The sequence below is a fragment of the Hemicordylus capensis genome, chromosome 2, assembly GCF_027244095.1.
Source record: "Hemicordylus capensis ecotype Gifberg chromosome 2, rHemCap1.1.pri, whole genome shotgun sequence".
Classification (NCBI taxonomy): domain Eukaryota; kingdom Metazoa; phylum Chordata; class Lepidosauria; order Squamata; family Cordylidae; genus Hemicordylus; species Hemicordylus capensis.
This window is the reverse complement of record NC_069658.1, coordinates 180,274,779-180,296,566: the sequence shown is the minus strand read 5'-3', so window position 1 is coordinate 180,296,566 and position 21,788 is coordinate 180,274,779. Positions and strand designations below refer to the sequence as shown.

The 21,788-nt window shown below is 47.5% G+C and overlaps 1 protein-coding gene and 1 long non-coding RNA gene across 4 annotated transcripts in view; one reads left to right on the top strand and one right to left on the bottom strand.

Annotated features, from left to right (window-relative positions):
- The window catches only part of PDE4A (phosphodiesterase 4A), a 546,547-nt gene that overhangs the window by 196,269 nt on the left and 328,490 nt on the right, over positions 1–21,788 (top strand). For 2 of the 3 annotated variants that reach the window (XM_053299524.1, XM_053299523.1), the window contains exon 1: positions 11,262–11,551. The exons of the other annotated variant lie outside the window; for it this stretch is intronic. In XM_053299524.1, coding sequence (XP_053155499.1) covers positions 11,262–11,551 — 290 coding nt within the window. Of the gene's footprint in view, positions 1–11,261; positions 11,552–21,788 lie in introns of those variants that run through there. 3 annotated transcript variants of the gene reach the window in all.
- LOC128346344 (uncharacterized) lies at positions 1,538–10,555 on the bottom strand. The gene is made up of 4 exons (XR_008316919.1): positions 9,806–10,555; positions 5,292–5,454; positions 2,830–2,974; positions 1,538–2,117 (listed from the first exon to the last, which is right to left on the bottom strand). It is a non-coding gene; the product is annotated as an uncharacterized LOC128346344 (long non-coding RNA).

Sequence of the window (21,788 nt, the reverse complement as noted above, 5' to 3'; positions counted from 1 at the left end):
GATTGGACGCTACCACAGTGTCACAACATATCCCTTAAGTGAGCTTCCACACTGCTTGCACTGGAAGCAAGATGCAGTTCACATCTCCAATGCCTTCTTTCAGATTTTGTTGCCCTTGTAGCCGTAGAATGTTGCCTGTGTGTCGCAGATGCAGAAAAATAGCTGTGATTTCAACTGTGGTTTGAATTCAGCACACAACACGCTGCAGTTGACACCACTTTTTTTGTTGCAAGGCTTGCTATCTGGAAACCAGCCTGGAGTCTTGTGGCATGTGCGGTGGCTTATCTCTTTTATCTGTTGGTCTTTTGTGAAAGACACAAATTCCTCAGTAAACTCCAGTCTTTCCCCCAATGAGCAGTGTTCACTATACAAATGAAGAGAACTCTGTGGGAAATTAACCTGTTACCCAGGGGCGTAACGAGGCTGGAGTGGGCCCAGAGACAAAATTTTAAAATGGGCCCGTTGCTGATACACACACACTCACTTCACATTTGACTTGCCTTTGGGGGCCCCCTTGAGGCATGAGGGCCCCCAGGCAGATGCCTCCCCTTGCCTAATGGTAGTTACGCCCCTGCTGTTACCTTGAGTTCAGCCCTCCGCCTCTCTTCCTCATTCAGTACAATGCAAATTTTGGACCGGCTGGAAGTTTCTTTGAGTTTCCAAGCACAGCTGCTGCTGCTGCCACCCTGTTTTGCTTTAAATACTCCTCTTCCGCTCCAGGCACCTTCTCTGACGACACCAGATTAAGTACTGCGAAGGAGCGAGTGGGAAACGAAATTGCTTTGGAGCACAATGGGATTTGGCAGCTCTTTGCCAAAGCGCATGATCAAAGGCTGGGTATCCTGTTTTTCTTCATTGAGAAGAAATCACCAGTTTAAAATTAGCCTCCTGCAGAGCAGTAAACGGTGCAGATGCTTCTATAGCTGGTCTTCCCCGTTACTGTCTTGCGAGAAGATTTTTAACAGGTTGCAAATGCGGGCTCCTGATCCCTTGACTGACTCAGCCAAGGCATGGGGTCGCATCCAGCTTCTGGTGCTGGCTGTGTGTGCAACAGGTTTCAAGACCTACGTAGCTGAGCTATTTGTCCTCTGTGACTCTGAAGTTCAAAACTGTGACATCGGATCCGATTAAGGGAGACCACCCTTGCTGTAAGACAGACAGCCAGTGACTCATAGAAGAGCCGTTCCAGCAAAAGGGAGAGGAAAAGCTGCATCGGAGTGGAAGAATGCTCTTGTTTATTCTGAGAGACCAGACCAAAGTGGCACAGTATGCTAGGCTAGGATCTTCTCTGGCCAGCTTTTCACTAATGTGTGACTTACCATTTCTGCAATGTGCTGGCTTTCAGTGACAGACATCATAAGCTCTTGGGTGCTTGGAGCATCTGAAAATATAATTACAGAATTAATGGGCAGGAGGGTCCAGAATGACCAGAGACTTTCTCCCCTACCCTGCATGGATCCCCTTGTTCACTTTTCATATGGCTAGCAAGCTTCTTATGCTCCCCTGAACAGAACAGAACAATTTGTTATGGGGCGGGTAACAAATAAAGTTGATTTATTATTATGCTATTTACACACAGTCTGCCAGATGTTATTGACTGGATTTGGTACTTTAATTATTGGGCCCTTTCCAAGGATCTAGGATAACTAAAGAAAAATTAAAGATATTGTCATAGTATTTGTGCTGTCCCACGTAGTGTGGCCTTCTGTAGTTGATGTGTTGTAATTTTATTGATGCCCAGGGTCTCGAGATGGTGTTCAAGTTCTTTGGTACTGCCCCAAGGGCACCAACAACTATTGGCATCACTGTTGTTTTCTTTTTCCAGAGCTGCTCAGTTTCAATCTGAAGGTCCTTGTATTTAGTTATTTTCTCCAATTGTTTTTCGTCGACTCATCTCTCTCCTGGGATGATGATGATGATGATGATGATGACTATTACTATTTGGAACACATAAGGCAGTTTTTGTAAAGCTGACGTGAAGCAGTTCCTTTGGGCACCAGAGTGGACTCCATCTTTCACCTCTAAGCTCCAAGTCAGTGGGTCATTTTAACATATGGAAAGGAGAAGGTGTCCTCTTGACCTTTCACTCCAGGTGTTAAAAGTCTTGGAGGCTGCCACTGGATAGGTAGGAGGGAATCAAGTGGTGGGAGGAGTGAGTAAAAATGAGGCTAGGGTGCTTCAGGAGGGGTTCTCCTAAACAACAACAACTATTTATATACCGCTTTTTAACAAAAGTGTTCAAAGCAGTTTACATAGAGAAATAATAAATAAACTAGCCTACCCGCACAGAGCATCTGTGCACTTTTTGGGGCTGGCTGTTCCCCCCCTCCCTCCTGCCCCACTCTCCCTCCTGCCCCACTCTCTTGCCCCCTCCCCCTCCCTCCTGCCCCACTCTCTCTTGCTCCCCTCCCCCTCCCTCCTGCCCCACTCTGCACTCTCTCTTTCCCACTCACACCCTTTGTAGTCTCTCCACTGCTTCCCTGCCGCTTTCTTGTCTTACTGGCCTGGCATGCCGCCTCCCGCCCCCTGCGGCCAGGCCGGGCTTTGCCACCACTGCCGCCGCCTCCCCTTTGCCTGGTACTGCCAGGACAGCCGTCCCAGGGAGCCAATCTGGCAACCCACCACCTCCCGCCTCCTGCAGGAAGGCCGGGCTTTGCGGCTTCTGCTGCCACCTCCCCTTTACCTGCACTGTCCTGCCGCTGCCTCCCGCCGGCAGACCGGGCTTTGCCCCTTACTTTGGACGGCTGTGACGGCCGTCCCGCCGCTGCCTCCCGCGGACAGGCTGAGCTTTGCTGCTGCTGCTGTCGCCGCTGCCTGCCCCCTACTTACCCCGGACGGCCTGGCCTAGCCAGGCCAGGTTGTCCCGCTGCCGCTGCCTCCCGGTGGCCGCCATTTTTTCTTTTCCCCAACTCTCGCCCAATGCTAGGAACTCCCGCGAGTGTTCCGCCGCCAAATCCAGGAGGACACGCACCGGCTAAGAGAATTAATATAATAAATAAGATGGCTCCCTGTTCCCAAGGGGCTCACAAGAAGCAGAGGAAAGCAAGGAAGCAAGGGCAGGCACTTGTTCAAGGCATTCTGCACATGCTTAGAGGCACTTTTAGTTTCTGCACTTGTTTCATCCTACCTGTATGTTGTGCAGGGAACTGTGTTATGCTACTTCCTCCTTCCCCCCTCCTCCATCCCCCTTCACCATATATCCCCCCCCTTTGACCCTCCTCCTTAGTCCACTTGTAGCTCATTTTTTCTTATTCTGCAGATGTTAAATATGTAGATGCTAAAGATGTGTGTAGAACCTCATGTAATGTGTAGATTGCCATGAAATATACGAAACAAACTAATACTCTAGACATCTATTTTTATCTGGAAGGACAGAAATAGCTGCATCACATCCTGGAACAATTTATGCTGTCACCTTCCCATACAGTGCTGATACCCTGCGTGGGATCTTCCTGTACAGAAATGATGCTAATAGTGGAGCTACCAGTGTGTGTGTGTGTGTGGCGGGGTGGGGGGAGGAATGGAGAGGGAGAGAGTGCTAGTTAGCTCTGCCTTGGTAGTGCCACATCTGTGGCAATTTCAGCAGTAAACCGCTGGTGGTGGGAATGTACCCTTTTGTTTGCAAGCCCTTGAAATAGTCAGAGCTGGGGGCTCCTCATTCCCACCCCCACCCAGCACTGCACAATTCAAGAGGTTCCCATATGGCTTCCTGCTTGATTTACCTGATCAGTCAGCTTATAGGTGGGCTTGTGATGGAGAAAGGTGTGGTGGTCACTGGCGTGCTCAAGGGAGGACAGTGGGGTCACCAACCCGGGACTTCTCCAGCTCCCAGGATGCCCCCAGGATAGGTCTAAGCTCTTTCTAGCACCACCACCACCCCGACCCCCCTGTGTGTGAGAGATATTTTCTTTTCTCCCTCATTTGCAAGCCAATGTTGGGAGTGGGGTTTGGTTTAATTTTAACTTTTCAGTTTTGCTAGGGCAATAGGAAAGACCAAGTCTTAGGATGCTGGGAATTATGTGTAATCTTCTTTACTAGCTGGCCCAGGTGCAGAGCATCTGTGCCTCTAGTTCTCCCCCCTCCTTGCCTCTCCCTCGCGGCTCTCCCCCCATTCTCAGCCCCTTGGCTGCCACCGCCTTTTCTTCCCCTGCTACCACCGCTGGTTTCTCCCCCGCCGCCGCCCGTTTTCTCCCTCCCCTGCTGCCGCTTTCTTTCCCCCGCCGCCACTGCCACCACCATTTTCTCTGTCTGCTGCCACTTTCCTCTCCCTCTCCCAGCAGCTCACTCACAAACTCTCACGAGAGCTGCCACGCATAGGATTAGTGATGAGTACGTCTTAGAGAATTATATATATAGATTGATGTAGTAGTAATGTGCTCAACACATTTCAGCTATAAGCTTTCTTCAGAGGCATGTATCCAATAATCTTATAGGAGCTCTCTATTTAAAAAGAGCACTGCAGGACTCTTTAAATAGAGATCTCCTATAAGATTGTTGGATAAATGCCCCTGAAAAAAATTTATAGAAGAAATGCGTTCAGCACCTTATTACTACATTAATAAAGAAGATTGCACATAATTCCCAGTATCCTAACACTTAGGCTTATTAAGAAATAAAATCCTAAGACTTAGTCTTACCTATTGTTTTTTCACTGGACACTTCCTTCTTTTCTTTCTTTCTTTTTATTGTTTTCAATTTTGCTAGAGCAAAAAACTGTTTTTGTGGGTTTTTCTTCTTCTGATATTGAATTGCTGTGTGGTGACTAATTGTGGGGGTGGGTGCTAAATTTTGCGCTGGCTTGAATCTGGTCTGTGGGTTTTTTCTTCTGTCTTTGTCTAGTTGTTTAAAGTACATTTATATACCGCTTTTCAACAACAACAACAACAGAGTAACATAGCAGCAAAACATTTAGGAATATGGTTCATTGTCCTGGAATAGCTCACAATACTGTGGGGGGAAGGGGAAAGTGGAGAATCCTGGATTTAGGATTTTGATAGTAGCTTGTATATAGTGTTGAAAGAAGTATGTCTGTTTGTTTAAATGGCCTTGGTGATGTGTAGAACCTGCTGTACCAGATATGCTAGGTGCTGGTATATCATGTGTAAACGCCATAGCTGACTTTATGCCACAAGCTAGAGTTCAAGAGACTAACAGTATATATCATACCTGTCAACATGTCCCTATTTTCTCTGTTCACCTGAATGGGAAAATAGGGACATGTTGGCAGGTATGGATATATTCCTGTGCATCTTTACTAATATGTTGCATTAGATTCCATGAAGCTTACTCACAGGCAATTTGTGTCAGATTCCTGATGGAGCATTTTAATGGCAAGAACAATGATGGGAAAAGCCTAGACCCGAGTTCTTGTTGCTTGGGCATGGTTTTGGTAAGGTATATTTCCCTTCCACTTCACTGTTCATCTCTGGTGGTAGTCACAAGAAAGGGCAGGATCTAAATATAACATTTTCAGAGTTATAAACTGTTTTGCAATAAATGGTTAAAAATCAACCAGTAGACTTATTTAATTAAAACAGAACACACAGATGGGGTCAGTCACATGATAGAGTGGGATGTGGAGCGGGGTGGGGGGGAGGCTGCACAACCCTTACCATCCCACTAGACGATCCATGGAATGTTGCTGGGAGAGCATATTGTGCCCCCGGATGATCCGCTGCTGTACCGAAGTGTCGCAGCCTCCAGGTGTCCCACAATGCACCACACGCTGAGTGTGGTGTATTGGGGGATTCCCCCAGGAGATAGGCACTCTAGGCACCTGTCTCTGTGTCTCCTTGGAGCCTGAGGAGGCACACGATCCTGGAACCTGGGCTAACAGCATTAACCCAGGCTAAAAGCTGGGCCAAAAAGCCAGGCTAGACGGAGGTGTTCCACCAGGATCGGGCTTGATCCCAGTGGTTCTCAAGCACCGCTGGGCTTCCCTAGCCTGGGTTAGGCTGCACATGAGAACAGAGTCTTGTCCTCACATGTGAAATATTTGTAATAGTAGTCGTAATTCTGTATTTAATTGATTTTGTTATTCAATCGAGCCATTATGCCTTTGGGGAGGAGAACTAGACTTTGTTAGCAAGCATGAGTTGTTTGCATATGGAGACTACAGAGAGCACTGTAAGACATTCCCCTTAGGGGATGGGGCCATAGCTCAGTGGGAAAGCATTTGCATGCTTGCATGTAGAAAGTCCCAGATTCCCTCCCTGAGAGACTCTTGCCTGTAACCTTGAAGAAGCCACTGCCAGTCAGTGGAGACAATGCCGAGCTGGATGGACCAAGGGCCTGACTCAGTATAAGGCAGTTTCCTATGTTCCTCTGACCCAGGCAGGCAAATTAATTGGGGGAGGCACGTTGCTTCTTGCTTCTGCATCTCTGAGGTAGGGCAAATTAATGTGGGGGCAGGCAGTTATGGCATGCATGAGCTGGATGGGCGGAAAAGATCCCAAAGTGAGCCCTGCTTGCTAACTATATAATTTGCACTATTGGAATAGCTCTGGAGTAGTTTGGAAGAAAGGTTTGAAATTGCACACAAAGAGTGGATTCTCTGGTGTTACTGCATTTTCTGTTATGAGTCACAAAAATTGATGCCTGGAGCAATTCTCCAAATTCAACACACACTATGCAACCAAAATGTGCTTATGCATTTTGAGAGCTTTCTGCCCAGCCATTCTGGAATTATATCATGGGGTACAAAGAAAGAGGAGGACTAACATAATGCAAGAACAGCACTGCTGGATCTAGTCCAACATTTTCTTTTCCACAGTGGCCCACCAGATGCCTCTGGGAAGCCCACAAGCAGGAGATAAAGGCACAGCTTCTTTCCTGCTGTTGCTCTCCTGCAACTGGTATTCAGAGGCATTTTGCCTCTGAGCCTGGAGGTTGCCTACAGCCATCAGACTAGCAGCTCTGGATAGACCTGTCCTCCATGAATTTGTCTAAGCCCCTTGTAAAGCCATCCAAGCTGGTGGCCACACATCCCGTGGCAGAGAGTTCCATAGATTAATTATGCCCTGTGTGAAAAAGTATTTCCTTTTGACAATCTTAAATAATTATGCTCTGGGTGAAAAAGGACTTCCTTCTGTCAGTTCTAAATTTCTTGGCAGTCTGTTTCATGGGATGACGCCTGGTTCTAGTGCTGTGAGAAAAGGAGAAAAAACTCTCTCTCTCCACTCTCTCCACACTATGCCTAATTTTATAGACTTCTATCATGTCTTCCCTTCATCTTTGAAGAAAACGGGCTATTTTGGGCAGGTTTGTTTTTAGAAAGATTTATTTTTTACAGCTTGCATGTTTGTGCACAAAACAATAAAACGGCATTAAAACTGGAAATAAAAATTCAAATGTAGTGGTGTCATGTATTGGGGCTGTGGCCATTTGGAGTGTGGCCATGGGTGTGGCTATTGGGGTGGGCGTGGCACTGCACTGTGAAGAGTGACAGAATGTCATAGGAACCTAGGAAGCTGCCATATCCTGAGTCAAACCATTGGTCTACCTAGCTCAGTATTGTCTTCACAGACTGGCAGCGGCTTCTCCAAGGTTGCAGGCAGGAATCTCTCTCAGCCCTATCTTGGAGATGCTGTCAGGGAGGGAACTTGGAACCTTCTGCTCTTCCCAGAGCGGCTCCATCCCTTAAAGGGAATATCTTACAGTGCTTGCACATGTAGTCTCCCATTCATATGCAACCAGGGCTGACCCTGCTTAGTCATGCCACAAAATCAGCTCCTTCCCCATGTCATGATAGCTTCATAGAACTGCTGGGTACAGAGGCAATAGATCTCTGAATACCAGATGCTGGGAACAAGCAACAAGCCTCCATGCCCTGCTTGTGAGTTTCCCAGAGGCATCTGGCCAGGGCTGTAGCTATAATTGAGCGGATGGGTTCAAAGAAACCGGGCCCCTCAGCTCCACCCCTCCCTGTTTTCTCCATTATTCCCCCCCCCACTCCAAGGGATTGCTGGGGAGAGGAGTGAACACGGGCCCCTTCCCCGCTAGTGACACCCCCCTGCATCTGACTGGCCACTGCTGGAAACGGAATGCTGGACTTGATAGATAGATAGATGGGGCTGCAGCGCAGGGGAAGGGCACCTGCTTTGCATGCAGAAGGTCCTGGGTTCAATCCCTGGCATCACCAGGTAGGGCTGGGAAATAGCCACCTGAAACTGCAGAGAGCTGCTGCCAATCAGCATAGACAATGCTGAGCTAGATGGGTCTGTTAGGAAGAATGAATGTTAGGGAATGAGTGTTAGTTGATCTCTGCATAAGATAGATAGATTAGATAGATAAGTTAGATAGATAGATAAGATAGATGCATAAGATACACACTTGTGTAGACTTGGGCTGGATTCTTCTGTTTTATGGAGACAGGCAGATCTTGGGTGGAGGAGAGCCAGTCTCATGATCGCGAGAATGAACTGCTAAGCAGGGTGTGCCTTGCTTTGTATTTGGATGGGTGACTACATACATGTCAGCACTGTTTGCTGTAAGAGGATGTGACCATAGCTCAGTGGTTGAGCTTTGCATGTAGAAGTTCCCAGATTCAATCCCTGGCATCTCCAAGTAGGGCTGGGAAAGACACTTGCCTGAAACCTTGGAGAACAACCGCTGCCAGTCAGTGTAGACAACACTGAGCTAAAGGGAGCAGTGGTCTGACTCAGTAGAAGGCAGCTTCCTGTACTCCTGCGATCCATAGGGATAATTCCAGAAGGAGCACACTGCCTTTGTGTAGGTCCCATTTCAGTCAGTTGGGATTGTAGGGGGGAAACTTCCCCATGGATAGTGTCCTGTGAAAGGAGGGTACCATTTGGATATATCCTACTAAAATGTTTCAGAGCAGCAGGGACTTGAACCTCAGGACAGCTGTCCACATGAACTTTCCTTTTCTTCTTTTTGATCTTGTAGGAGGCACTAGTTACTTTTGCTAATGTAAATGGTTTGCAGAGAGAGGGGAGTGACGCTGTTGTGCCCTTAACCGTCATTTTATTGCTCTGGAATGACCCTGTATTTGGATTGCATGGCTGTTACGCCAAAAGCAGTTTTTGGATGTTGGCAACTGTGCTGCCTTGCCAACGGGCACAGTGCAGTCTCAGGCCTTTTTCTCCGCCTGGCTGTGTACTGTGGCCCAGAGGTGCACGGGGAAAGCAGCAGGGAATCCCATCTGCTGGACATCACCAACTCTTTCAGTGGCTAAAGCAGTTCCAGGGGAGTCTTCTGCAGTTTCCAGCCTCATTGAGTGTGTGGTCATTCTTGTCCGTACATGTGAAGGGCCATCATTTTTATCTATCAGATTTGTTCACCGTCCCAAACTCCATCTCTGGAAGTCTATATAGCAAGAGGCTCAAGGGGTAAAGCCATTTCTCTGGACGATATTGCAGGCTGTAGGTCAGCCGTGGTAGTGGTGTCCCATTTGAATAATCTCTCATTTTAAAAAAACCAAAACATTTTGCCACGCACAGAAAATTAAAATGTTAGGGAGAAGAGATCAGCCTAGTCTTCATGACATGCCCTTTTTCTATGTTAAGGCAGGGTTGCATACTTAATGCTCACAGGGGAGCATTAGGTATTCAACCAGTCCAGGAAGCGTCCCCGTCCCCCCAAATCACCTGCAGTCCAGGAAGCGTTTTTTTAATTCCATTGGGGGTATAAAACAGGCCACAGTGTGGATCTGATATATGCTGCCTGCCTTCTGTCGCCCTCTAGTGATGCTACCTGATTAAGCATGCCAGCCTCAAACCTCCATTTAAAACCTCCTCAGTTTGTTTACTTGGAAAGAAGTTCCATTGATTTCAACAGGACTTACCTCCAAGTATGTACACATAAGACTGCAGTCTTATTGGGAAGCCACTTCTCTTCAGATCACCAATAGGCATTATTTCAGAGAAAATGTGGTTAGGAGTGAGACTGTGAGAGAAATTAGAAGTGCCAAGGAAACTTCTATGCGGGGCTGTAAAGGGAAGACAGTAGACAGAAGAACTGCCTTGCTAGATCAGCCCCAGGATTCTGCCCCAGACAGTACCATCCCTTTGCACGGTTTGCTTCCTACTACCTGACAGGTGTACTGTCTCTGAATATGGAGGCTCCATTTCACCAATAGACTTTTGGCTTGTGCAGCGGCCACACTTGGAGGAGTGAGAAGGGGAATCTCTCATACGTGGCCGCAGACCGACTGAGGGGACTAGTGCAGGGGCCACCGTCTCTCGGCATTCTGCCACCTCTCATAAACGGGATTGATTTCTCATAAGAGAAACTGATGGATTGTCCACCCCAATGGGCTGTGGCGCCGCCGCGGCTTGGGAGTCCCGCTCTCTAATACTCAAATGGAGAGCGCGGCCAGCTGCAATGAGTCTTTGTCAACGGCTCCGCGAGGTCTTTCTGCCCATTCTTGGAAGCGGCGGCAGCGCCACTCTCGTTGTTTCTGACATTTCATGGTAGGGGAGCCCTCGCTCCGGGAGGGGAAAGCCAGCCGTCTTCCCGACGTTACAAGGAGCAGCGATGTGCGTGCTGTGGGCGCGGAGGAGAGATTCGGACGTGGGCGGGGCTCTTTCACCTTCGCTCCTTCTCGGTTCTTCGAGTTAGCCCGCCAGCGAGAAGCTGCTCGGGCAGCCGGCAGGCGGAGTCTTTCTCTGGGAGCTGCGGGCGTCCAACTGGGCGCACGCCTCCGCCAGTCAGTCTCCCTGCGTGGCCTTCCGCCGCGGGGGATGCCATGCAGGGCAGGTCGTCGGCTCCTCAGGCGCTCCAAGGACCCCCAGTGCTGCCTACCCTCCTCCTCCTCCTCCACTAGTTCCTCCTCCCCACGGCCGGCGCAGTCCCTCCTCCCGGAGGCTCTCGGGGGTGGTGGCGCAGACGCCGCGCGGTGGGGCGCAGGCTGAGCTCTTCACAGTCCTCTCGTGCTCCCGGGAGCGGCGGCCGCCGACGCTGCCGCCACCACCAGAAGTGCCCTTTGAGGGGGCCGAGAGCTGCTAGCCATGGAGGAGGCGTTCAGAGCCGGCGCGAAGGGGCCTCGGCGGCTGCTGCTGCCGCCTCTCTTCTAAGCTCCGCTTGGGATGGAGCCGGCTTCTTGGTGGAGTTGGTGACCTGCTGCTGCCCCGCCAGGAGGAGCCGCTCCGTCGTCTGGCAACCCGTGGCCGGGGCCGGGGAGCGCGGCTGCGGCGGCGCACGGGCTGCTGATCAGTCGCGGCTAGAGAGCTGCGCGCCCTGCCCGCCTGCCTGCTCGCCTGCCTGCCCCGGCAGCCGCGCCGCAGCTCCCGGCTCGCAGGATGGAGCCGCCGCCGCCTTGCTCGAAGAAGAGCCTGTCCCTCTCGCTGCCCGTGCCGCGGGAGGGCCAGGCCACCCTCAAGCCCCCGCAGCACCTCTGGAGACAGCCCCGGACCCCCATCAAGATCCAGCACCGCGGCTACTCGGACACCGAGAGGCACCCGCACCGGCAGATCGAGAGGGCGGACGCCATGGACACCAGCGACCGGCCCGGCTTGAAGAAGTCCCGCATGTCCTGGCCGTCCTCTTTCCACGGGACCACCAGCAGTAGCGGCGGCCACGGCGGCAGGCGGTAGGTCCAAAGGCCGCCTCTCCACGTGTGGGGGAGGGAGATGGGGGGGCGCTGGGGCGGACGGAGGGGCAGGTGCGCCCGGGTGGCTCGTGTGCTGTCTGCTCCGGAGGGAAGCAACTTGGGCGCAGACTGTTGACCGACGCTAAGTAAGCGTCGGGCATGCAAAGCGCTCGGTTTCCTTACCTTTTGTTTTTCTCGTCTTCTACCCACCGCAACTGTTTGGGCGTCTTGTTGTCGGTATACTTCAGTTCGCTTGAGGAGAAAGCGCACCCCACGCTGCGTGCCTTTGATTGGCCAGTCGTGGAGGGGAAGGCACTCTGCAGATGCTTAGAAGCAGGCTCCTTTGCTGCTAGAGATACTAGTAACTAGGGCTGGTCACTGTTCGGGGGACCTGAGCCACGATCCTTGGGTGAACGTGTGTGCCTTATCTGGGTGGGACAGCAGGAGAGAGTATTGGGCCCACTGGACCCGATCCCCACCGCTGCAGCACCCAGAGGGAGAGCAGAGGTATGCAAGGGGGCTTGTGCAAGGAACAGCTGCCAAATCCTCTTCCTTGCTCTTGTGCATTCTTCTTCTGAGCCAAGCAGAAGTGAGGATTGGGTCCAGTGAGCCAAATCATCCCCAATTCAGGGGCATAGCTACCATTGAACAAGGGGTGGACAGATGTTTCTGGGCAGGGGTGGCGGCACTGGCTGGGTGGCAGCTTGAGAAGGAGGAAGAGGAGGAGGTGTGGGTGGGGACCAGGGCTCATCTTCACTTCTTGTCCCAGGGCCCATGCCAGCCTTGCTCCTTCCCTGGTCCCCGGGGTGTGTGTGAGAAAACTCATTACAGGAGTCTCCTTGGCTGCTACCCACTCAGGATGGCCTTGCTAGGTTCAGTCCTCTCCACTTTGCCACCTGAGAACCTTTGAGCGCAAGAGGGGAGGCAAGCGATGGGAAACAGTGGTGGCTGCTCCTTGGAAACATCACCTGTCCAGTCCTCCCTGTCTTGCTGCCCGGAGGTAGATGGTGAATGAGCAAGAGGTGGCAGTAGCAGCAGCTGCTGCTGCAAGGAGTAGACACCTCCTCCCTTCCCTTTTCCTTGCCTGTGCATTTCTCTTGAATGCCCCCCCCCCCGGCCCGTAGGGATTCTGCTGCGCCACCCAGAAGGAAAGCACCACCACATGAGAGAAGGTGGTGGTAGCTGCTCCTTGCAGGAGCAGCTGCTGTCTCCACACAGTTCTGCATCTTTTCCTCTCCACAGTCCGCAGGAAGGCCTGGGCAAGTGAGGGCTGCGAGGAGCCGCAGTTGCTGCTTCTGCTTCCTCACCTGTCCACCCCCCTTCTAGAGGTTCAGTTGGCTCACTTGCAGAGTCAGCAAGAAGAAGCAGCCACATTGGCTTGCTCACCCTTCTTATAGTTATATCTCTGGGCAAGGATTGGTCTCACTGGGCTCAATCTCACCACTGTGTCACCTGGAAGAATTACACCCGACGAGTGAGCAAGAGGAGGAGGGGGCAGCCATCTCTGCCCTCCCGCACACTCAGGCCCAGTCCTCCTTGCTGTGCCACTCAGAGAGAAATTGAGGTGGTGAGTGCCATGTACCTCCCAGGGAAACAGGATAAGCCAACTAGAGGGGGCAGTGGCTGCCCCAGCAAGGAATAAGGCATCCTTTGGTTCCTGTGTGCTTTCTGGACAGCCCAGTGGGCTCTGCCTATGCCCCTCCCCACTTGTGCTGCCCAGAGGAAGAAAGTGAGCAGCAGGCGGCCACTCTACCTCCTTTTGCTGGCTCACCCATCCCTTCTCGGTGGCATGCAGAGGCCCAGCCTTTTCTGGCAGGTTAGCGATTGGAGGTCGTAGTGGCTGTTTCTTGCGACCCTACTGTTGTTTCTTCCCAATGCTTACTTGTCTGAGGGAGAAGAGGTGGTGTTCTGCTATGCATGATGCAGGGCAAAGAGACCCACCTGCTCAGTGGGGTACAGACCTCCCTGAGGCTGCTGCACCTCAGCAGTAGGTGATTAGCAGCTGGTGCTGGTGGGCCCTTCCTCTGGTTTGCTGCCAGCTGCCTGCAGGTGTGGAGACCAGACTCAGTCGGGACCTAAAGTCAGACTGAACTGAGATCTTCCTGAGTGGTGCTTCTGAATTATGCACCAAGAACGTCAGCTCCTGCAGCAGGTGACACAGCACCCAGAGGCTCCCAGGGCAGAATTAAAATGGTTTTTAGCCTGTGGCTGCCTTCGTAGTCCAAGCTACTTTCTCACTACTTCAGCCATGGGAGATCAGGTTGTTCAAGAAAATGTGGTTTTGCAAAAGAGAAGCTTAGAATTTTCAAGAGCATTAGAAAGCAGAAGTTGCACTCTCTCACAAACCAAATCTTGGTGGTGTAAATCTGTCGTGTTGTGTTCTCGGCCTTTTGGCTAAGATCAAGTGTAGTCATCTAAAGTCATCTAAAGTCATGAATGACCTAGTTATTTAATAAATAAATTGTCAGCCCATAATATGTACATGTGAAATTTAACACAGGAAGGTTGGTGTGGATGAGCCAATCTGCAGCCTTACTCTTTACAGAGAGACAGCCAGGAACCAAAAGTACATGGAGTCAGAGCAGTCTTGAAGGTATTCACCCACTGCCATATCCTATCTCATAATGCTTTATTGGTGCTGGATTTTCTTTTTCTTAGCATCTTTTGATTGTTTATAGTTTGTTTCAGGAAGGTGAAACAGGCATCAAGTTGTCACACATACACTCACTTACTCCGTCTTCCGATCTTCCTGTTTTTAAGAGAAAACACTGAATCATGCTTTCCCCTAACATTTGTATAGCAAGATTCCTGTCTCTTTGTGGGAGAGGGCAGTCTTTGAACCAATGTGCCGTTTCCTTTAAAATCCAATTAACATTTTGCAACAAGCTGAACAGGAGGATGGGTAGAGAAGTACTAGAAGGTTCTCAGGAAATTAAAATCTGGTGGAACAAGTTGTTGTCGTTATTTATTTATTTATTTATTTATTTGTAAACCATGAAATCTTCCAAATGTATACAAGCATTACTCCACAGTATGTTGAATGTCAGGACCTATCCCAGTTTAGGATTGCTGACCAGGGGTAAAAAAAATTAAAATAAAATAAAAAGCAAAAACAGGCAGGCCTGTTCTTGTACCTTTAATAATAACCTGATGTGCAGAAATCAGCAGGGGAAGCTTTTCATAACATGGAGAACAGCATTATCACCCGTTAATGTCTGCACACAAATCTGTTGCCTGAAGCAGAAACTGCATTGATCAGTTGAAAACTCTAGCCCCAATTAGTTTTGCCTATTGGGCCTCTGTCTGGGATTTGATTGGGAGGAGTGTGTTGCTTATTTTGGATATCCTGGAATATAATTCAGACTCCTCGGCAACACATTTTGTGGTTCTTCAGCAGGTAATTCTGTATGGAAAGGATTCATTGAAGGAAGAAAGCTTGAGAACCATTATTGGTAGTCTGGTGGTGGTTCCTGTTAGCCATAAATTGAAGCAGGTTAGATCTAAACAGGTCTAAGAAGAATCTAAACAGGTCTGTGTCTGATCAGTGCCTGCCTGGGAACCCCGTGTACACCACCTTCAGTTTTCTGAAAGAAGAAAGGGAGCATATAATAGTACATAAGAAAAACAAAACAAAATAAACCCCTGGTTTAAAACTGCATGCCTGTACCCTAGTATCATACTGGTAGGCAGCTGTCACTCTGTGGGCCAAATCTGACTTGCAAATACTCGTGAGTTGGCCCACCAGCCACCTTCAACAGGGAAAAAATGGTCACTGAGACATGGCAACGACCACTTCTGTGTTTCTGCAGGCTTCCTCCTTCCCCCAGGACAGACGGGCTTTTGGCTTCAGCAGAATATCGGTGTGCTGCTAGCGGCACAAAAATGGGAGAAAAAGGACTTGGCTCCTCGCTCCCATGATTTGCCCTCATTTGGGTGGCCTCAAATCTAGTTGTTAACCCTTATCTGGTTTCTATCATCTGTGGTGTCTGAACAACTCACTCGCAGCTTTCGGTAATGTTAGGGAGAGTTGCCGGGACCCTCCAGGCTCATCAGTTCCAGTCCCAGCTATTGAAGCAGGATTCACTTGCCCTGAACGCGCTCTGACAGATGCTGATTGAGCATGTCCTTAAAGTCTCTGATGGAAGCGATTACATGATTTCCCTGCCAGGCAGATTGCCCAGCTGTTCTTGTGGCTTGGACTTTCACCCTAACCTGAAGTATTTAAGGTGTTTCTCGTCCAGCCAGCCTTGTAGTTCCAGCCCACTGCCTTGTGCCTTACAGGCAAAGGAAAGCTATTGTCTCCAGAATAAGTTCTGCTACTGCGTCCATTGTGTTTTATGAATGGAAGGCACCTTCCTGTATAACTAGCAGTGGTGTAGTTGCAAATTCAGAAGTGCAGGTGCTCTCCGTGCTAGCCCCTGTGGCCATGCCCACCCTGACAGCCACAGAATCCGAGAAGTACCTGCTGATTCCTCCTCCACTACATGCCCCCCCTCAGCCTGCCCCCTTTTGTAGTGCAAATGTTTGCTAACACCTCTCTTGTTCTCTGGTTGATCCTTTCCATCTACCGCTCCTGATAGTGCAGCAAAAGCATTCCTGCCTTCCTCTGAAGGTGCATCTCCTACCGATGCACTCTTGTCGAGCTCCATCGCCTTCTCTTTTTGTCTGATGGGCAGCTCCTGTATGAGAGCTGCAGCTGGCAGAGGACATTGACATATGTCTAGATGTAGCTGGGAGAAGAGTTGGAAGCAGAAGCCGAGGGAGGGAGTTGATGAAGTAAGAGAATTGCCATATGGCCACAGGGGATTGCATCCAAACACGGGGTCTGGTTGGCTTCTGGGAGGGGTCTCCCAGCCTACTTGCCCTTGACGCACTGAGGAGAGCTGCCTTCTGCTTATACATTAAGCAGAACACACATTGCTTGCCTAATCAAATGCTTACATGTTTTGAACTGGGCAGCTGGTGCAAACAGTTGCAGACGTGCCTTGTACCAGGACTAGATTTTTTCACCTTCAAAATTGATGCAGGGGTAGGGGGTGGGGTGCTGTCAGATTAAAGATGGAACTATTGATATGTAGACCTATTTTCCCCAAGGTTGTCACAGACAGGCAGTTTAAATAATGCAAACTATAGCTGAACTGGTAACTCAGTAATCACGACTGGTACCCTGAAAGCAAAGACTTCTGCTAGTTTGAGGGCACAAGATGCAGCCCTCTGTAGATGTGAAGGAGGTTTGGGCCTGGGTGGGTGACTGCCTGGGAACCCTGTGTAAGCTGCCTTGAGTTCCCGCATGGAAGTCAGATGGGATACTAATGATGCTATCCTTTATTCCTTGTTGAAGCACCAATGGTTCAATCCAGTAAGGTCCACTGACTAGCAGGCGGTAGAGTCAGAGAGGACTTCATGTTTGTCCTCGAGAGCTAGATGATAACCCATTATTAGACATCTGAGCATGCTGCTCGTAATCTTATTAGGAATTCCTTATTTATTAGTTTTACTTTGTCACCAAAAGGGGTGTGTATGCTGCAGGGTGTATTTGATTTAAATCACGATTTAAATCACTAGCAGGGTGTATAAAAATAAAAAAAAATCCGATTTAAATAAAAAAATCCGATTTAAATTTAAAAAATCAGATTTTTTTAAATTTAAATCGGATTTTTTTGATTTTTATACACCCTGCTAGTGATTTAAATCGTGATTTAAATCGTGATTTAAATCATGATTTAAATCAGTTTGATTTAAATCAAATCCACCCTGGTATGCTGTAAGCCTGGAGGAGTGCAGAAAAGGCACAGAATGCAGTAGTAGGCACAGAATTCAGATTCCTGAGAATCTCAACTCCTATTCCTCATGGTTGAAAATGTGTATTTGTAAGTATGTGTTTGAAGTGCCTGCTGAAATCTCAGAAGGAAGGAGAGCAGCTGAATCAGATATCCAGGGGTCAGTGGGCAAGAAGTGCCCAGTGCCCACCTCATCTATTTGAGGGAAAAGAAGCAGAGACCTCTTATTATTGGGTATAAAAGTACATATGTTTTTGAAATAAGCAAGCGGCCTTTGGTTTGGCTAATATCAGATACTTATGGCCCCACAGACATTCATTAGCCTTAACAGCACCATTGGCATTTAAAATGTATGACTGCAAGAAAATAAAAGGAAACATTAAAAGCCTCAACGTTTCTTTTCAAGTAAAGTTCATCCAAGACTTTGGCAGCGAATCAAAGAATTATTGGAATAGTATGTGTGAATTGAAATATTACCTCCAGTGCCACTTTATTAATAATTCTCCCTGTGATTAATGTCTCACTGCTTCTCTTTACTGGCTCCAATATCTTAACGTCACATTGGGGAGAGTATGATGCCCCCGAGTTGTGTGTGTTCTCTTCTTTTTCATATGTTACAGTTCATGTAATAAAACTCTAAAGGCTACTTTGTGGTAATTCCACCCCCCCCCCCCTTCCTAGCCCTGATCTGCAAACACTTGTTAACCAGACACAGCTATAGCAATGGGTGTGTTTTAGGCCATGGATAAAAATGAAGTATAAAATGCATGCGGCCTGATAGGATCCAGACTTCTTAAGCCATCACGCTTTAGCTCAGCAATGCATGGTACAGGCAAGCCTCAATGTATGGTACAGGAGCACGGCACAGTAATTACTTTCAGGGTGGGGTTTTTGTGTGTGTGTGTATGTAAGGGGATGTTTTTTGACCTTTTTAAAGAATCCAGCAACCTAATCCCCTGTTTTGCATAGGCACAGTGTCTCGTTACTTGCGGTTTTATTACTCAAGGTAGTAGGCGAGGAACGGAACCCCTGCGAATAACGGGGTATACCTGTTTTAAAGTAATCTGTGTGATTGGCTGATCACACAACAAAACTTCAGTTTATGATGTCCTAATCCGTTTAAGAAATCATTAATTAAATTTAAGTTGTCACAAGTGCAAATGTACATACCAGCAGGAGTAAAACATAGCTTTTTCCAACACATGTGATCATGGAGGATGTTTGGATGGCCTATGATGGGAATGTCAAGCAGTCAGGCAATTGCAAGAAAATTACTATTGAAAAATAGCCCCAGTAAAAATCTGGGGCTCATTCAGGCTTACCTTAGGATATGCACTGTTGTTATGACAGAAATGGACTCTAATTGAATCGTAAATAAATACATTAATTCAAAATTGGACAGTATTTGTCATGGCTGGAACAAGAAGTTTCAGGACAAAGTCTATCCCACATATTCCTCCCGCCACTCCTGGGTAGATAAAAATCAATGATTTTTTTAAAAAATAAAAAATATCGGATGTGTGGTGTTTTTTTTAATTAAATCAGATTTTTAAAATTTAAATCTGTTTTTATTTAAATTTGATTTTTAAATAAAATGCTTTTTGAGGAAAAAATCTATCTAAAGATAGTTTTCTATTTAAGATACATTATAGTCCAAAGGTTATTCATCATGAAAAAAGGATTAGTTTTTAATTGTGTAGCATGAGGCTTTATATATGCAATGTTTAAATCTTTTGGTAAATGAATTCCATTAATCCATTCACAATGTCATGCTCTTCCAGAGGTTTCTGTAAGATTATTTTGGGCAATTTTTCTATCTAGAAGAGGACCAAAAATGAAACCTTCATCTGGTTGTAAATATTAAGATTATACCAGCAAGAATGACTCTTTATGGGGGGGAAACATCCCATGATTTACATCTAGTCTTACTGACTAGTGATTTAAATCGTGATTTAAGTCGATTTGATTTAAATCAAATCCACCCTGCCCCACTGTGTTGTAGACATTCTGTGATTTTGATTACCTACATGTACGTGTGTCTCCCCACCCCCCCGACTTCATTTTCACAATAAAGTTTCATTAACTTAAGTATCTGAATAAATATTTATATTTCACATTTCAAAGCACTTGGTGGAAGTGCTTTGGTAAACATTACAACTATCCTGTGAGATCGGTCAGTGTAACCCCTCCATTTGCAGATGAGAGGGGCTAAGGTCAAAAGCAGATGGTGACTTGCCAAGGCCCTTTAGTAGGTTTGTGGCGGAGGCAAGATTTGAGCACTTCTGAGCACTTCTGGCTCTCATATTTGGTGAGTGTACTACACAAACCTTGAAAGACATGAATGTAGTTGGAATCCTTCTGTTTGGGGGAATCACTTGGAAGGTCATCCTATACAGATACAAATATCTCTGTCTTTATAACAACACAATGCACTATCCTGAGTTATTACTGTAGCCCTGGGAGGCAGTAGCTTTACATAACAATACAAGGAAAAGTGTGATTCATGCATGGGTGAAAGCTATTTAATAGAGTCAGCCTATGGGGAAGAGAAAGAAATAAAACATCAGCTTGTAGGCCTACCTGATCATTGCCAGTGGCAAAGCACGCTCTGTGATACCCGGAGGGCTTTGCACATTCTGCTTGGGAAAATAGAGCGGGGGTCTAGGCATCCCGCTTGACTGGGCAGTAATATTCCTGCATGGGGTGAGGGAAACTCTGCGGTGGTGATTTGATTCCAGCATCCTGCACATGAAATCTCCACAGGAGGAGAGCTACCTAAGACATCATAGTGTCTGAGGTATAAAATCCCAGTGGAACCTCCTCACATGAAGAACAATCCACCAGGCTCTTTGTAGATCCTAGACATTTTTATGAGGTTGGTGCAGGATACCTTTAAACCGCCATTAGACATTCGTATGAGATGGTATATAAAAGCAATAAAAATAAAATAACTTCCCAGTGGATTGTGCCCTAGAGATCAGAATGTGTGCTTTGCTACCCTTAGTGGCATTTAGCTGGCTCCTTGAGATGAACACATCTCCTTGTCTCACATTAAAGCCTGAGGCAGCCAAAATGTGAGACCTTGTGAAGAGGCAGATAGTGGATCTTGAGCACCATAGAGTGTAGCAGAATGATAGAGTGTAGCGTCCTCAGCCTCCCTCCTTTATTGTTTTTTAAAAGAACCTGAAAACCCTCCTTTTTAAAGATGTGTTTTGAAACTGGTATTAATTGGGTTTCTAGTTTTAATCCTGTCTGCCATTTTATCCCACTATTGGTTTGTTTTTATGTTTATTGATTGTTGTTTTGTTGTAGGTTGCTTTGAGCATTAGTGTACTGGAGGGGCAGGATAGAAATATTCTAAATAAACAAACAATAAAAGCTCTAACAGATCTAATCCATGGAGTATAATCTACTGGGAAGTTCTTCTGCACAAGCCACATTGAAACAAGCAGAAATTGTTCAAAAACTTGATAGTACTCTTTCACAGCTATTCGTTATTTCAGTGGGGCATGTGGAGGAGAAGTTCCTTGGAAATTATGCCCCATGTTAATTAGTGAGAGACAGTGCCATTCGGACTTGGACTAGGATGGAGGAGACCCAAGTTCAAATCCCCATTCAGTCATTCAACTTATTGGATGACTCTGGGCCAGCCACTTATCTCTCAGCTTAATCTACCTCACAGGGTTGTTGTAATGATAAACATAACCATATATACTGCTTTGAGCTCCTTGGAGGAAGAGCAGGATAAAAATATAAAATAAATAAATATATTTGGGTTCGCCAGTACCAAATAATCCTGGACCAACTCTGAGTTTTGCCTCTGAGATGAACATTGATTTCAGATGTTTCAACAGAAGTTAGTTATAGCTGTATTTGTAATATTACAGCCAAGCTTGCAACTCTGGACAAGTAGAAACTACAGTGGTCCCTCTACTTACGAAATTAATCCGTTCCGAATGCACATTTGTAAGTCGAAAAGTTCGTAAGTCGAAAAGCGGTTTCCCATAGGAATGCATTGGGAACGGATTAATGTGTTCCGGAGCCTAGAAAAAAGACCCAGACCCCCAGTAAGGCTTGCAAACTGCACAGGAACATTTCTTTTCAAGAATAAACAGGCAGTAAACAGGCAGGCAAGTCAAGGAAACCGCATGTAAAATTCGTAAGTCGAGGAAACCCCATCTAAAAATTTGTAAGTCGAAAAAACTGCATCTAAAACCGGATCTAAAACTGCCGTTTGTAACTCGAAAAATACTTATGTCGAGTAGTTCGTAAGTCGAGGGACCACTGTATTTCGCATGTCCTCCTTCACTGCCTGTTCTATAGAGATGTACAAAATGCCCTTATTCTCCCACTACTTGACAGGTAGGTTGCCAGGGCACTCAGGCCGATACTGCATCTCCCTATTACTCTCAGACTGTCATCCATCTGTAACACTCCTTGATTGTTTTTAAAAAGAA